General features: G+C 41.1%; 1 protein-coding gene across 3 annotated transcripts in view; it reads right to left on the bottom strand.

Annotated features, from left to right (window-relative positions):
• Nucleotides 1-461: 461 nt before the first annotated feature.
• nsl1 (non-specific lethal 1) overlaps nt 462-15,505 on the bottom strand; it is a 178,939-nt gene continuing 163,895 nt past the window's right edge. For 2 of the 3 annotated variants that reach the window (XM_068348052.1, XM_068348051.1), the window contains exons 11-12: nt 6,856-6,999; nt 462-2,712 (exon numbers count right to left, since the gene is read on the bottom strand). In XM_068348052.1, coding sequence (XP_068204153.1) covers nt 2,566-2,712; nt 6,856-6,999 — 291 coding nt within the window. In that variant the 3' untranslated portion in view covers nt 462-2,565. The remainder of the gene's footprint in view (nt 2,713-6,855; nt 7,000-15,505) is intronic. The other variant, XM_068348054.1, reaches the window with a different exon arrangement.

A 15,505-nucleotide genomic window follows, 5' to 3' on the forward strand; every position in this document is an offset into this window, starting at 1 on the left:
CATTCCCATTGCCAAAGTAGCCCTTCTAATAATCCTACACTGTCATAGCTATAATGAGGAACATAGACCTAGTCTTCACCCTTAAACATTATCAGTGCCATTACACGAGATCCGAGAATACTAACGATCATCTTTACACGTTCAGGATTCCCTCATTTGCCAACAAGGCACGTACACTTCCTGTTTACAAAGCTCCTTTACCTTCACATTTCAATCTACCATTTGAGGAAAAATTCTCTTAACTATTACAATGTGGAGCAGTCATATCATCAAAAGTACTTCTTTAAAGGACCACCTTTTCATTCAGGGATTTTATACAAAATGCAAGTATGAGATATTACCTTAATTTAGAGCAATTTATGTACCCATTAAGACATTTTTAAAATACTTTATATGCACAATACATAGGTAACAAGAATTATTTGAAACTAAAAACTAGAGAAGGAAAATAAAATACCATGACTGTTTGTATTTTTTTTCCCTTTTGTTTTCTCTGACAGTGCTCTCTCAATCAGGCAACAAGTATTCCATTCAAGAACAATGAATGGTTACCAATACTTGTCATCACACTGATTTCTATACAATATTTACATGAATGTCAACATTTTATGCCTATTCAATCTAGACTTGAAAAACAAGAATATTGATACTTTACTGTACTACAAACCTCCCCTTCATAAGGGAAGATTTGAGAAAATGATGACAAACAGGCATTGTTGACAAAGGTACAAATATGTCTCGCATCACTGTGGTTACATTTTACAATAACCTTTTTACAAGGGCCCCATAGGAGCAAATTAAACAAAGCAAAACATTACTTGGTAAGAATACATTTCCATTAGTCTTCTAGACTAAAGAACAATAGGCAGACACCTATATAATATATATATTTATATATATTTTTATATGTATATAATGTAAAATGAAGGGAGATACATTTCGAGAATAGATGAAACACGTCATTATGTAATTAGATTTTAAAGTTTACAGGAGAGTTCATGACAGATTACATAAGCGTATATTCTGCTGTGTTCACCTGGAGGACAAAAGCACAGCATATTAGAGTAATTTTCTTCTCCATGCCTGTAATTGTACACAAATCTTTGATACTTCAACCATCCTCTTTCTTCGGAGCACTTGGTTCAAAATTAATTACTGAGAAATGGATATAGTCTGAAACATATATCCATTCTGCCAAAAAGAAGCATATCTTTACCAAACAAGTAGCTAAGCAGAGACCATATACTAAATATTTTTTTTTTTTACTGTATTTTTTTTCTTCGTGGACCTAGAAAAGAAAGTAAAAAAACTTATGATTTCTTTAACGTACTGTATCTGAAATGCTAAAAATATTTTAAGAATTCTGTTCAGATTGAAAGCAAATTTATACTGCCGTGTTTATTATCAATTACAAATTATCTTCTCATTCTTCCTTGATAATCATTCAGTAACACTTTTAAATAAAGTGTTTATATCAAAGCTATAATAGTACTGAAAATAATTACTATATATCATCACAGTGTTAAAGAATCTGACAGAATTTACACAAGGTAAGGAGACCTCTAACTAAAAACTACCAACTAATTAAAAATAAATAAATAAAAAAAAGGTACACATTCCAAAATTAAGCCTATCCATAAACTTTCTTCCATTCTCATCATAAACACTTCTAAACTGGATTTTAATTAACAACGCTACTCTTTACTTGTATTCAAGTTTTCAGAATTTGATAAACAGCAGTAAATATTAAAGTAATGGGCTAGACATACTATTTTCATGTAAACAAAAACTTCAAGTTGTTTGGGGGTAAGTGGAAGGATCAAGCTTGGACAGTTTGAAAGGAAAGCTTGACCTCTTTAACAAAAACTTTCCAACTGACAAAGAGTATGGATAACTGGAACATTGCATGGCAACAAGGCATAGCCTTTGCTTTGAATACTGATGATAATAGAAAAACTTGGACAAAATTTATTCTGTATTCAACATTATACTATACTGCATTCTCTTTTCACTAGCACTACATTGCAAGCCCCTGATACTGAACTACTACAAGACTAATCTCAAAATATCAAAACAAAAATATTTCTAAACGTATCACTACCGTGAAGTTTTCATTCCACCTTGTTTAAAACATCTCTCCTAGCAAACGTCACAAAGTTTGTGGCGCTGTGCAACAATAAGTATAATAGTAGTCAAATTGTTACAACAAAATAAACAACTAGTTATTCTCCAATTACAGCAAAATTAACGAGACTTCTTTAAGACATTCCAATTACATGAAATAAAATAAATTTTGGAAATACATCCATCCCTGAAAGTTTGACAAGTGCATGTTAAAAAACCGCATTCCTGTACTGTATATGGAATCTTTTTGCAAATGAACAATATGATTAAGGTGAAAGATTTCACCTGAAGCTTCAGATTTAATACATTTCCCCATAAATCCCTATTAGTTTTTGACAAACTGCCAATAAACTGAATAAATGAATCTTGGAATTTTAAATTAGACAGTTATCCTATTCCTCTTCAATTTCTATTTAGAGCCTTGTCAGAGTTATGCCAATATCAGTTGCGGTGTATTTGTAGCACACACTGACCAGTAGCATCTTTTAATCCAGATATCGTCCATTTTGGCTCTGCTGTATCATCATAATTGCCTTCATCTTCTGGTGCCGAATCAGTAACTTCACTCATCGGAGAACTACGTCCACTCTGTTGAATGAAAAAAAAAAAAATACTTCATATTAATTAAACTACCGAGATAAAATTTTCTTTCAACTTATTTACATACATACATACATATACCAAGGCACTTCCCCCAATTTTGGGGGGTAGCCGACATCAACAAATGAAACAAAAACAAAAATGGGACCTCTACTCTCTACGTTCCTCCCAGCCTGACAAGGGACTCAACTGAGTTCAGCTGGTACTGCTAGGGTGCCACAGCCCACCCTCCCCCGTTATCCACCACAGATGAAGCTTCATAATGCTGAATCCCCTACTGCTGCTACCTCCGCGGTCATCTAAGGCACCGGAGGAAGCAGCAGGGCCTACCGGAACTGCGTCACAATCGCTCGCCATTCATTCCTATTTCTAGCACGCTCTCTTGCCTCTCTCACATCTATCCTCCTATCACCCAGAGCTTTCTTCACTCCATCCATCCACCCAAACCTTGGCCTTCCTCTTGTACTTTTCCCATCAACTCTTGCATTCATCACCTTCTTTAGCAGACAACCATTTTCCATTCTCTCAACATGGCCAAACCACCTCAACACATTCATATCCACTCTAGCTGCTAACTCATTTCTTACACCCTTTCTCACCCTCACCACTTCGTTCCCAACCCTATCTACTCGAGATACACCAGCCATACTCCTTAGACACTTCATCTCAAACACATTCAATTTCTGTGTCTCCAATTCATTCCCCACAACTCCAATCCATACATCACAGTTGGTACAATCACTTTCCCATATAAAACACTCTTTACATTCATGTCCAACCCTCTATTTTTTACTACTCCCTTAACTGCCCCAACACTTTGCAACCTTCGTTCACTCTCTGACGTACATCTGCTTCCACTCCACCATTTGCTGCAACAACAGACCCCAAGTACTTAAACTGATCCACCTCCTCAAGTAACTCTCCATTCAACATGACATTCAACCTTGCACCACCTTCCCTTCTCGTACATCTCATAACCTTACTCTTACCCACATTAACTCTCAACTTCCTTCTCTCACACTCTCTTCCAAATTCTGTCACTAATCGTCCAAGCTTCTCTTCTCTGTCTGCAACCAGTACAGTATCATCCGCAAACAACAACTGATTTACCTCCCATTCATGGTCATTCTCGTCTACCAGTTTTAATCCTCGTCCAAGTGCTCGAGCATTCACCTCTCTCACCACTCTATCAACAAGCAAGTTAAACAACCACGGCGACATCACACATCCCTGTCTCAGCCCCACTCTCACCGGAAACCAATCACTCACTTCATTTCCTATCCTAACACATGCTTTACTACCTTTGTAGAAACTTTTCACTGCTTGCAACAACCGAACACCAACTTCATATAACCTCATCACATTCCACATTGCTTCCCTATCAACTCTATCATACGCTTTCTCCAGATCCATAAACGCAACATACACCTCCTTACCTTTTGCTAAATATTTCTTGCATATCTGCCTAACTGTAAAAATCCGATTCATACAACCCCTACCTCTTCTAAAACCACCCTGTACTTCCAAGATTGCATTCTCTGTTTTATCCTTAATCCTATTAATCATTACTCTACCATACACTTTTCCAACTACACTCAACAAACTAATACCTCTTGAATTACAACACTCATGCACATCTCCCTTACCCTTATATAGTGGTACAATACATGCACAAACCCAATCTACTGGTACCATTGACAACACAAAACACATTAAACAATCTCACCAACCATTCAAGTACAGTCACACCCCCTTCCTCCAACATCTCAGCTTTCACATCATCCATACCAGATGCTTTTCCTACTCTCGTTTCATCTAGTGCTCTCCTCACTTCCTCTATTGTAATCTCTCTCTCATCACTGGCACCTCAACACCTGGAACAGCAATTATATCTGCCTCCCTATTATCCTCAACATTCAGCAAACTTTCAAAATATTCCGCCCACCTTTTCCTTGCCTCCTCTCCTTTTAACAACCTTCCATTTTCATCTTTCACTGTCTCTTCAATTCTCGCGCCAGCCTTCCTTATTCTCTTCACTTCTTTCCAAAACTACTTCTTATTCTCTTCATATGACTGACCCAGTCCCTGACCCCACCTCAGGTCAGCTGCCCTCTTTGCCTCACGTACCTTGCGCTTTACTTCCACATTTTTCTCTCTATTTTTCATATTTCTCTATACTATTACTCTGCAGCCATTCTTCAAAAGCCCTCTTTTTCTCTTCCACTTTTACCTTCACTCCTTCATTCCACCATTCACTGCCCTTCCTCATGCTGCCTCCAACAACCTTCTTGCCACATACATCACTTGCAATCCCAACAAAATTTTCTTTTGCTAACTTCCACTCCTCCTCTAAATTACCAGTTTCTCTTACTCTCACTTCGTCATATGCCATTTTCAACCTTTCCTGATATTTACTTTTTACCCCCGGTTTTATTAGCTCTTCAACCCTCACTAGCTCCCTTTTACTTCCACCTACTCTATTCCCCCACTCTTTTGCTACAACTAATTTTCCTTCCACCAAAAAATGATCAGACATACCGTTAGCCATACCCCTAAACACGTGCACGTCTTTCAATCTCCCAAACATTCTTTTAGTTATCAACACATAACTAAAACTGGTAGGCGAGAATGACCATGAATGGGAGGTAAATCAGTTGTTGTTTGCGGATGATACTGTACTGGTAGCAGACACAGAAGAGAAGCTTGACCGACTAGTGACAGAATTTGGAAAGGTGTGTGAGAGAAGGAAGTTAGAGTTAATGTGGGTAAGAGTAAGGTTATGAGATGTACGAGAAGGGAAGGTGGTGCAAGGTTGAATGTCATGTTGAATGGAGAGTTACTTGAGGAGGTGGATGGATCAGGTTTAGTACTTGGGGTCTGTTGTTGCAGCAAATGGTGGAGTGGAAGCAGATGTACGTCAGAGAGTGAATGAAGGTTGCAAAGTGTTGGGGGCAGTTAAGGGAGTAGTAAAAAATAGAGGGTTGGGCATGAATGTAAAGAGAGTTCTATATGAGAAAGTGATTGTACCAACTGTGATGTATGGATCGGAGCTGTGGGGAATGAAAGTGACGGAGAGACAGAAATTGAATGTGTTTGAGATGAAGTGTCTAAGGAGTATGGCTGGTGTATCTCGAGTAGATAGGGTTAGAAACAAAGTGGTGAGGGAGAGAACGGGTGTAAGAAATGAGTTAGCGGCTAGAGTGGATATGAATGTGTTGAGGTGGTTTGGTCATGTTGAGAGAATGGAAAATGGTTGTCTGCTAAAGAAGGTGATGAATGCAAGAGTTGATGGGAGAAGTACAAGAGGAAGGCCAAGGTTTGGGTGGATGGATGGTGTGAAGAAAGCTCTGGGTGATAGGAGGATAGATGTGAGAGAGGCAAGAGAGCGTGCTAGAAATAGGAATGAATGGCGAGCGATTGTGACGCAGTTCCAGTAGGCCCTGCTGCTTCCTCCGGTGCCTTAGATGACCGCGGAGGTAGCAGCAGTAGGGGAGTCAGCATTATGAAGCTTCATCTGTGGTGGAAATGTGGGAGGTTGGGCTGTGGCACCCTAGCAGTACCAGCTGAACTCGGTTGAGTCCCTGATTAGGCTGAAGGAACATAGAGAGTAGAGGTCCCCTTTTTGTTTTGTTTCATTGTTGGTGTCGGCTACCCCCCAAAATTGGGGGAAGTGCCTTGGTATATGGATGGATGGATCAACACATAATCCATTAATGCCCTTTCTACTACTCTTCCATTTGCCACTCTTACCCATGTATACTTGTTTTTATCTTTCTTTTTGAAAAAGCTAGCACTTATAACCATCTCTTGCTCAACACACATATCTACCAGTCTCTCACCACTTATTTAACATAGACAAAATGCATTTCACATCTTCAAGTAACTATTGAAATAGTGATCATCAAGAGTTTATTAGTAGTATTCATGCACATACTGTATTTGAAAGACACACCTCCTACATAACATCAAAATTATAGTTCTTTGAACAGATGCTTTTACCCAACCATATTTTATCTTGATCTGATTAAGCTCTTTATCATCATACATATTGCACTTTATTTTCAATGAACACCAAAAATAAAACTATACTAATAGCCATGCTAGTCAACAAGTCACTTCTGGTTACCTTACCTCATCAACATTATTTGCTTCACGATTGGAGGGATCCGGTAAAGTGTTAACAGGGTCACTATCACAGTCTTCTATTTTTCTTATCATTGTTAAATATTCTGCCTCAGACAATGGGAAGACACGATTTTCATATGGCTCTATACCCTGTAAAGTGATGAATTCAATTTAGTAATAAGTCATGTAAAGAGATAATTCACAATATATTATCCAAAGTTTATCAGGTTTAGTTCAAATTTACACAAACTTTACACACACGTCATAAACTACTGTATCAATTTTGACAATAAATGATCCTTAATGAATAGATATTAAAGAAACCTCTTTCTATGCCCGAGTATTGCTCAAGACCTCTCATTTGAAAACATAAAGTTCTCTTATTCAATTTTGCCATTTAAAGACTTCATATTTTACATATCACTGCAGGTCACAAAACTCTTGTAAGGTGGTACTGAGCTAGGCTCCCTCACACACAACCTAATTCTTTACACTTTTCTTCCTCCAGATCCCCACACTTATTATAAATCAAGTCACTCCTATAAGTCATGCAATTACGTCTAGGGATAAATACTCACTTTTAATGACAGACTCACTTTCCATAAGACTGACAACTACTTTAATGAAAATTAAATTCTTTATTAAGGGGACCGTCCGCCATTTTTTTTCTAATCGTTCAAAATACATAATTTCTATATATATATTGTAGATATATATAATACCTTCATTATAAACAAATTTAAAGTAATTTGATCAAAAACTTTTTGATTTATTAAAAGAAAATCACTATTTTTATAAAAAATTTTGGTAGATTTTTTGCCACTGACGACACCAATTGTATTGAAAATCATACATTCACAATTTTTTTATAAATCAAATGATTGTGGAATGATGAGTTAGGACAGGTCAAATCTGGCGGGCAAGCGGCATGTGCGCCACCTAGGGGGTGCAAAAGGTAAACAGGGAAATATCACAAATTTTTAAGTAATTTGTATTTTTCCTAACATACTTACCGAGAACTACTTTCTTAGGAGGTACCTGGAATCTCCTCTCAACCGACCAGAGTTTTGTGTAGTTTACCCTACTTCCGTTTTCTGTGAGGACTACCCCAGGCGTAAGGATACGTGCCCTGAGGCTAGTCCCGAGCCAGGTCGCGTGTTAGCTTGGGTCTCGCTCCTCAGTAAGTTCCTGGGTGTTATAAAATGTCTTAAGGGTCAGTAAGGCACTCTGGGAAGGAAGGGAGGGCCATTACCCGAAAGTAGTTCTCGATAAGTATGTTAGAAAAAATACAAATTACTTAAAAATTTGTGATTTGTTCCAACACAGAGACTTACCTCGAACTACTTTCTTAGGAGACTTACACTTTAGGAGGTGGGAGTGTCTTCCTGAACTCTAGACCCAACTAATCGGGCGACCAGGAACCTAGGTAGAAAACTAGGTTCTAAGATATCCGGAAAACAAAACAGGGAAAAACTACACAAAGAGCTCATGTTAGTGTCTAAGTACTCACCCTTAAAAATTCCGTGATGCTGAGTCCTGTGGCGAAGTTGTGAAGACGTGTCTTTTGCAGGTTGTATCTGGGTCTATCTCTGAGTCGGGAAAGGAAAAAGGGACAAGGGTGAAAGGAAACGAACCTGTGTCTCTTGGTTTTGCCACCCACGATTGTACCTGGGGCTTCACTGTTAAATCGCTTGGAGCGCGGAGATGACTGTCCCAATAGAGAACCCGTCTAGAGATTTCCTCGAGCAATCCTTGAGGTAATGAGTTGTGAAGGTCGACTGGTTCGACCAGGTGCCTGCTCTAAGGATCTGGGCCACCACCATGTTCCTCTCAAAAGCCAGAGATGTACTTAGACGCCTAATGTCATGGGGCCTGGGATTACTTGTCAGGGGAAGACCCGCTTTGCTATAGGCCCTGACAATCACCTGTCTTAGCCAATAGGAGATGGTATTTTTAAATACCTGCTTTTTCGTTGTACCCGTGGACAAAAAGATTTTTGATACCAGGGCGGAGATTAGCCGTCCTCTCAAGGTATTTCCTCACGACTCTGACGGGGCACAACTTCAAATCTTCTGGATTCCCTGTCCAAGGAATAGCTGGCATTGAAAAGCCCTCGAACTTAGGGTCCCAGACTGCTGGATTCTGTGTTTTTGCTACAAAAGAAGGGACGAACCTGAAGGAGAGCTCCCGCCACCCCTTCGAATGAGAGACTTCGTAGGACAACCCATGGATTTCTCCTACTCTCTTAGCTGAGGCCAAGGCCAACAAGATGACCGTCTTGAGAGCGAGATCCCTGTCCACTATGTCGTTCAGGGGTTCGAACGGTGGTTCACTTAACATTTTCAATACTCTTTCCACGTCCCACTGCGGTACCCTGGAGGCTGGCGGAGGGCATGCTTGTTATAAGCTCCTGATGAGCATAAAGATGTGCCTAGAGGAGCCCAGATCAATGCCCTTCAGGAGGAAAACTTGGCCCAAGGCTGCACGGACTCCCTTGATGGCCGGTATTGACATGCCCACCTCGTCTCTGAGGTGCACGAGGAAATCCGCAATATCCGGAACCAAGGCTTTTAGAGGCTTGATGTTCTTTGAGGCACACCATTTCGTGAAAGTAGCCCATTTTGCCTGGTAGACCGCTGCTGAAGACCGCCTCAGAAAACGCGACATCTTTTCAGCTGTTCCTGCCGAATATCCTTCCTTCCTCAGGAGTTGCTCGATAGTCTCCAAGCGTGAAGGCGAAGAAACTGAGGATTGTCGTGGAACCTTTGGAAGTGTGGTTGCCGCAGTAGGTCTGGTCTGTCGGGCAGAGGCCACGGGGGAAGACACGCTAGATATCTTACATCCGCGAACCACTCTCTCTCCGGCCACCAGAGTGCTACCAAAGTCATCCTTAAGTTGTGAGCTGTCCTTACTCTGTTGAGCACTTGCCTGATCAGTGCGAAGGGAGGAAAAGCGTACACGTCGAGGTTGTCCCATTTGTGTTGAAAAGCGTCCTCCAATGCCGCTTTTGGGTCTGGGACAGGAGAACAAAATACGGGGAGTTGTGCGTTCAGTCTGGTTGCAAAGAGATCCATCACCGGCGAACCCCATTTCTGAATGATGAGCCTGGCTACCCAAGGGAGAAGAGACCACTCGGTACCCACTAGCTGGCCCATCCTGCTGAGCCCGTCGGCTAGGACATTCCTTTTGCCTGGAATGAACCTTGCTGAAATCACGATTTGTTCTGACTCCGCCCAATCTAGGATCTCAAATGCGAGATCGCACAACTCCTTCGATTTGAGACCTCCGTGTTTCTTTATGTACGCTACTACTGTGGCGTTGTCGCACATCAACGCCACTGTGTTTCCCCTTAGAAGATCTACGAACTGTAGGCACGCTTCTCGGACTGCCTTCATCTCTAGGACGTTGATGTGTTGTGCTTTCTCTGCTTCCGTCCAAGATCCTCTTGCTGACTTGTTGAGGAGGTGTGCTCCCCACCCCTCATTGGAGGCGTCTGTGAAGAGAAGCATCTCGGGGGGCTCGGTTGCGAAGGGCATCCCCTTGAGGGTATTCGGCCGATATTGTCACCACTCCAGGGATTGTTTTGCCTCCGGAAGAACGGGAATTAACTTGTAGGGTGAGTCTACTTAGTTCCAGAGCCCCTTCAGGTTCCATTGGATGCTCCTGAGTCTGAGCCTCCCTTGGGGAACCAGTTTCTCTAATGACACTAGGTGACCTATCAACCTCTGCCAGTCCTTGGCTCTCCTGGGCTGTCCCGAAAGGAAAGGCTGGATGATCTGGTCTAGGTTGTTCAACCTCTCCTCCGACGGGAGGGCTCTCACTAGGCGGGAGTCCAGCACTATCCCCAAGTAAGTCATCCTGGTGGAGGGAGACAGATGCGATTTCTCCGGGTTGATCGTGATACCCAGAACTTTGCAGAATTGTATTAGTTTCACGCCTTGCTCCTTCAAAACTACCTCTGAGGAGGAAAGGAGTAACCAGTCGTCCAGGTATCGAATGAGGCGAATACCCCGCTCGTGAGCCCACACAGAGACTGTCGTGAAGACTCTCGTGAATACTTGGGGCGCTGTTGACAATCCGAAGCAGAGGGTCTTGAACTGCAGGATCTGGGTACCCCACTTCACCTGGAGAAACTTCCTGCTTGAGGGGTGGATAGGGATTTGAAAATATGCGTCCTTGAGGTCTATGGACATCATTAAGTCCCCTTCCCTCAAGGACTGCAGGATCGACTTTGGGGTGTCCATCTTGAAGTCGGTCTTGCACACAAACTTGTTGAGGGCTGACAGATCTATCACCAGTCTCCAACTCCCCGTCGCTTTCTCCACCAGAAAGAGACGACTGTAGAAGCCTGGGCCCGGATGTAGGACCGTTTCCACCGCACCTTTTTCCAACATCACGGATACTTCCTCCAGAAGGGTTGCTCTCTTCAAGGGGTCCTTGGGTGCTAGCCACTCCGCCCAGCTGGCTGGAATCAGGCGGTTCTGCTAGGAATGGTAGTCTGTAACCTTCTTTCAATACCGATACTGTCCAGGGTTCCGCACCGTGGGCCTTCCATGCTTGCCAAAAATGTCTGAGGCATCCCCCAACCTGAGGCTTGGGCAGGAGTAGGGGGCCTCCCACTCTATCTCCTTCTGGAGGAACGGCCTGAACGCCCTCTCCTGGAAGCTGAGTAGGCCGTTCTAAACGAGGCAGGTGCTGCCGGAGCTCCTCTACGGTGGTTGAGCCCAAGAGGTAGATGGGGCGTCTCTCCTCGTCTGGCTAGGAGAGGCTCGAGAAGTAGAGGGACCATCCGACGTTGTCCTCCTGTAAGCGGGTCTCCTCATGGAGTGAGGTCTGGGCCCACTCACTTCCTTCCTCTTCATGACTTTCTCCATGATTTCCTCCATTTGCTTCAAAGGAAATAAGAGTGTCACCCCACACGGGCAGGCTCCTCAAAGCCCTTGCTTCTCTGTCAGGGATTTTCCGGGATACTGTAGCTTGGTCAGGACCGTATCCCTTCTCCTAAGAATCCAGTTGGCTGACAGAGCAAGAGACTGGAATGTCAAGAACTTCAGTGTCCTTCCCCCTACAGGAAGAGCAAAGGGAATGCGGGTCAACCTCCGGCTCCACAAGACTTCCAGGCTCTAGGCCCAGGACAACGGCGGGCCTGTTCCATAATGCACAACACAACACCGAAAGACACAGGAACGCAGGGAAAGGATAAGGAACACACTTGGGAAAGCACAAGGGAATCAAGCGAACACGCGAGAACACAAGGGAAAGCACGGGATACCACGCGGGATACACGAGTCGGGGACACAAAGGGTCGCACAGAGAATGGAGAGCGTCGGGATGGTATCATGACGCGACCAGAGAACTTACTGAGGAGCGAGACCCAAGCTAACACGCGACCTGGCTCGGGACTAGCCTCAGGGCACGTATCCTTACGCCTGGGGTAGTCCTCACAGAAAATGGAAGTAGGGTAAACTACACAAAACTCTGGTCGGTTGAGAGGAGATTCCAGGTACCTCCTAAGAAAGTAGTTCGAGGTAAGTCTCTGTGTTGGAACAAAAACAGATTCGCGAGGGAAGCCACAGCTACCGGAACTGTTATACTACAATGATCTTAGGAATATTATCTTGATCTATTTGTTAGTAACAGTATAAGAAGGTGCATCATTATTATGAGGCCAGAGGGAGCATTATGTTATATTTATATTTCAGGCTACATACCAGCCAGATGAGAGTCAAACATTTGGATGAGCCAATCAGGGGCACATTTTACAGTTCTCTCAATGAGTAATTTTTTGCAGGTCTGGCAGTAAATATAAGCACGCATCACAGAGTACATACATAGATTAATATATATGACAGCGCATATCCCATATCCATGCATGCCACAGGAAGGTCATATTTATATGTACAGTATCTATATGTGTGTACCAGGATAGCCTATCACAGGTATGGCAGCCCATTTTATTTTATAACCATTACAAGTGTGTAATTACATACATTTATTTTTTCAGCTTCAAACATTCGTTGCATGTACCTCAAAGTCATCAAATGCACGAATGTCTTATTGATCAAAAATTGTGAGACAATTTTCATTTTCCTTTTTCCTTTTTTTTAATGATTTTTTTTTTAATTTTCTTCGCCTAGACGTAAAATAATCAAGAAAAAGAGAAAAAGGAAAATCAAAATTCTGTTACACAAAATTGTGGGACTTTTATTCTTCTTTTCAATGATATCTTTCTCATTGAAATAGAACAATACATAAGTGAGAAAAATGTACTCAAGTATGAATAAGTGTTTTTGAGTTATGAGCTCCCAAAGATGTGCTATAAATTTTTGTTTTTTCTTTACAAAACTGAGATAACATTATTATGATATCCTTACTTTATACTTATATTGTTTATTCATACATGGAGGGTCTCTAAACAAGGTATTTAAAACCTATGTTTACTAATACACTTGGTATAAGGGTGTCATGAGTGCCCAGCGGCCTCTCATTGTTGCCAGCGTTTTAGTTAGAATGTTCCAGCTTTGTACTCTTTTTTTTCATGTTTCCCTCTCTCTTTTTTTTTTTTGGCTCTCTGCTTACTTTTTGTTCTTTCTTTGACCTTAGGTAACATTGGCCTTGCTATAAAGTTCACGAGGATGTTGTGAAAACACACTATACATACAAACTGCAAGTAAACAAACACACATGCAATGCAACTTCTATACATCTTTGGAAACTCTGGCTGTTCTTCTCGTAGATGGTAGTTGCGTTTGCCTACCCTCTACCAATGCCTTCCATTTCTGCCAGACGTATGAGATTTTGAAATATAAGTGAAAAAACCACTATATAATTGCAAAAATAAACACGCAAAGACGATTCTGTCAGACTCAGTCATGCAGACGACGCAGTAAAGATAACGTCGTCATTTAAAGACCGCTATATCTTCATTATTTGTGAAAATAATTGGCTGAAACTTCTGGAGAGCATGTATGATATGTTTATACATACACAGAAACAATAAAAAGATACTTTATTTACTAAAGTTGATCTGTCAAACACTATAGCCAACGGTCCCCTTAAAAGATTAAAGCTTGGGTATACTGAATTTCTTAAATTTGTTTACTAATCTACCCCATTGTCAGAGAGCAATAGTGTATTTCATTGAAACAGTCTTATGACATACTGAAATCAAATACTGTATCAAAACAAGTGTACAATATTTTCCTGATAAAGATAATTTTATTTTTTTGCATATATTTTGTTTGAAATATTTATGAGCTTTGGTTCAGTATTTAAACAGTACTAAATACAGTAATGTAAATTTCTCTTGACATATTTGAGAGATGAAAAAACCAGGCATGAGAATGGAAGACAAATTGAATTTACCCTCTTGCAAACATAATTCTTATTGTGGTTAATTTTTCCTTTTGCTATTTGTACAATATGACAACACTATTGTGAATCTATCCAATAAGGTGGTGATAAACTCAAAGGACTAAGTCTTAGTCTGCACCACATAAAATTTTCTCATTATTTGGCTCTTTCTAGTGTTTTGTAGATTCGAATATAAAAATTATCTGCTGAATTAATACTTGAACTGAATGGGGAACTAGCATGGATAAACGATCACTCTATAGATGGAGGTGAAAAGATATTTCAACTTGACCAGGAAAAGTAGCAAAACACTGGGTACACACTTTGATAGTGAAGGAGTTTCAAAGTTTACCCTGAAACATGATTAGAGGTAGAAATTACCAGACGCCATTCAATTTTATGCTCGTAAAGTGACCCAAAAGGCTCTAGTTCCCGACCCTTCCAGTAACCACAGATGGTTATGATCTATCCTAGTGGAAGATAAGAGTATGTGGACTCTTTGCTTGTGGAGCTGTGTAGAGAAGAACTTGGGTTATATTTACCACAGCAATGTGACGGCCAACAAACTTTAAGGAGTGGGTATTTTTTGCCTCAATCTAATGTGGACATACTGTAAAAATACTGTAGTTTATACGAGGGTTAACTTTCATCCCTGATGCAGTGTTAACCGGTAAATATGCAGTAAGCTATCAAAACTCAAGTGTCCCCGCCATACCCAGCAGATAATTTAGACCTTTCAGGGATAGTGATCATCAGTAGTTGCCAGATGAACAATCACCTACTGTCCACCAGGGCAATACTAAATCTTAAAAAGGCTCAAATTATACTATGCAGTCATGTCAAGAGTATCACTTCATTTCCTAGTCAGCATGTTGAAGTTTGATGAAAGATGAAAAGGAGTGTTGAAGTGTCTGACTGATAAGTTTGTAGCCATAACTGAGATACACCTAAGATGACTTGAGAGTCTGTTACAAGGCATTTTGCTGGACTTCATACCACAGCAAAATCAAAATATACACTCAACTTGTAAGAGCTATATTAATTTATGGGCATCAGTCGTGGCACAGCACTGTAGGAATTCATGAAAAATTTTTTGCCTTTGAGAATAAAGCAAATGGCCTATGTGTCAATAGGCGTAGGAGATAATGATGACGAGAATAAAGCATTGAGAAGGATTTGGGGAATTAAATGGCAGCAGCATATAACAAATGTGGAAATTCGCGAGGTGGCAGGGGTCGTCTAGTAGAGTTTTTTAATTTGTTTCTTATCTGATTTCAAGGCTTTCGGTGAACCTGGAACTTAA

Source organism: Palaemon carinicauda, chromosome 24, assembly GCF_036898095.1.
Source record: "Palaemon carinicauda isolate YSFRI2023 chromosome 24, ASM3689809v2, whole genome shotgun sequence".
Lineage (NCBI taxonomy): Eukaryota > Metazoa > Arthropoda > Malacostraca > Decapoda > Palaemonidae > Palaemon > Palaemon carinicauda.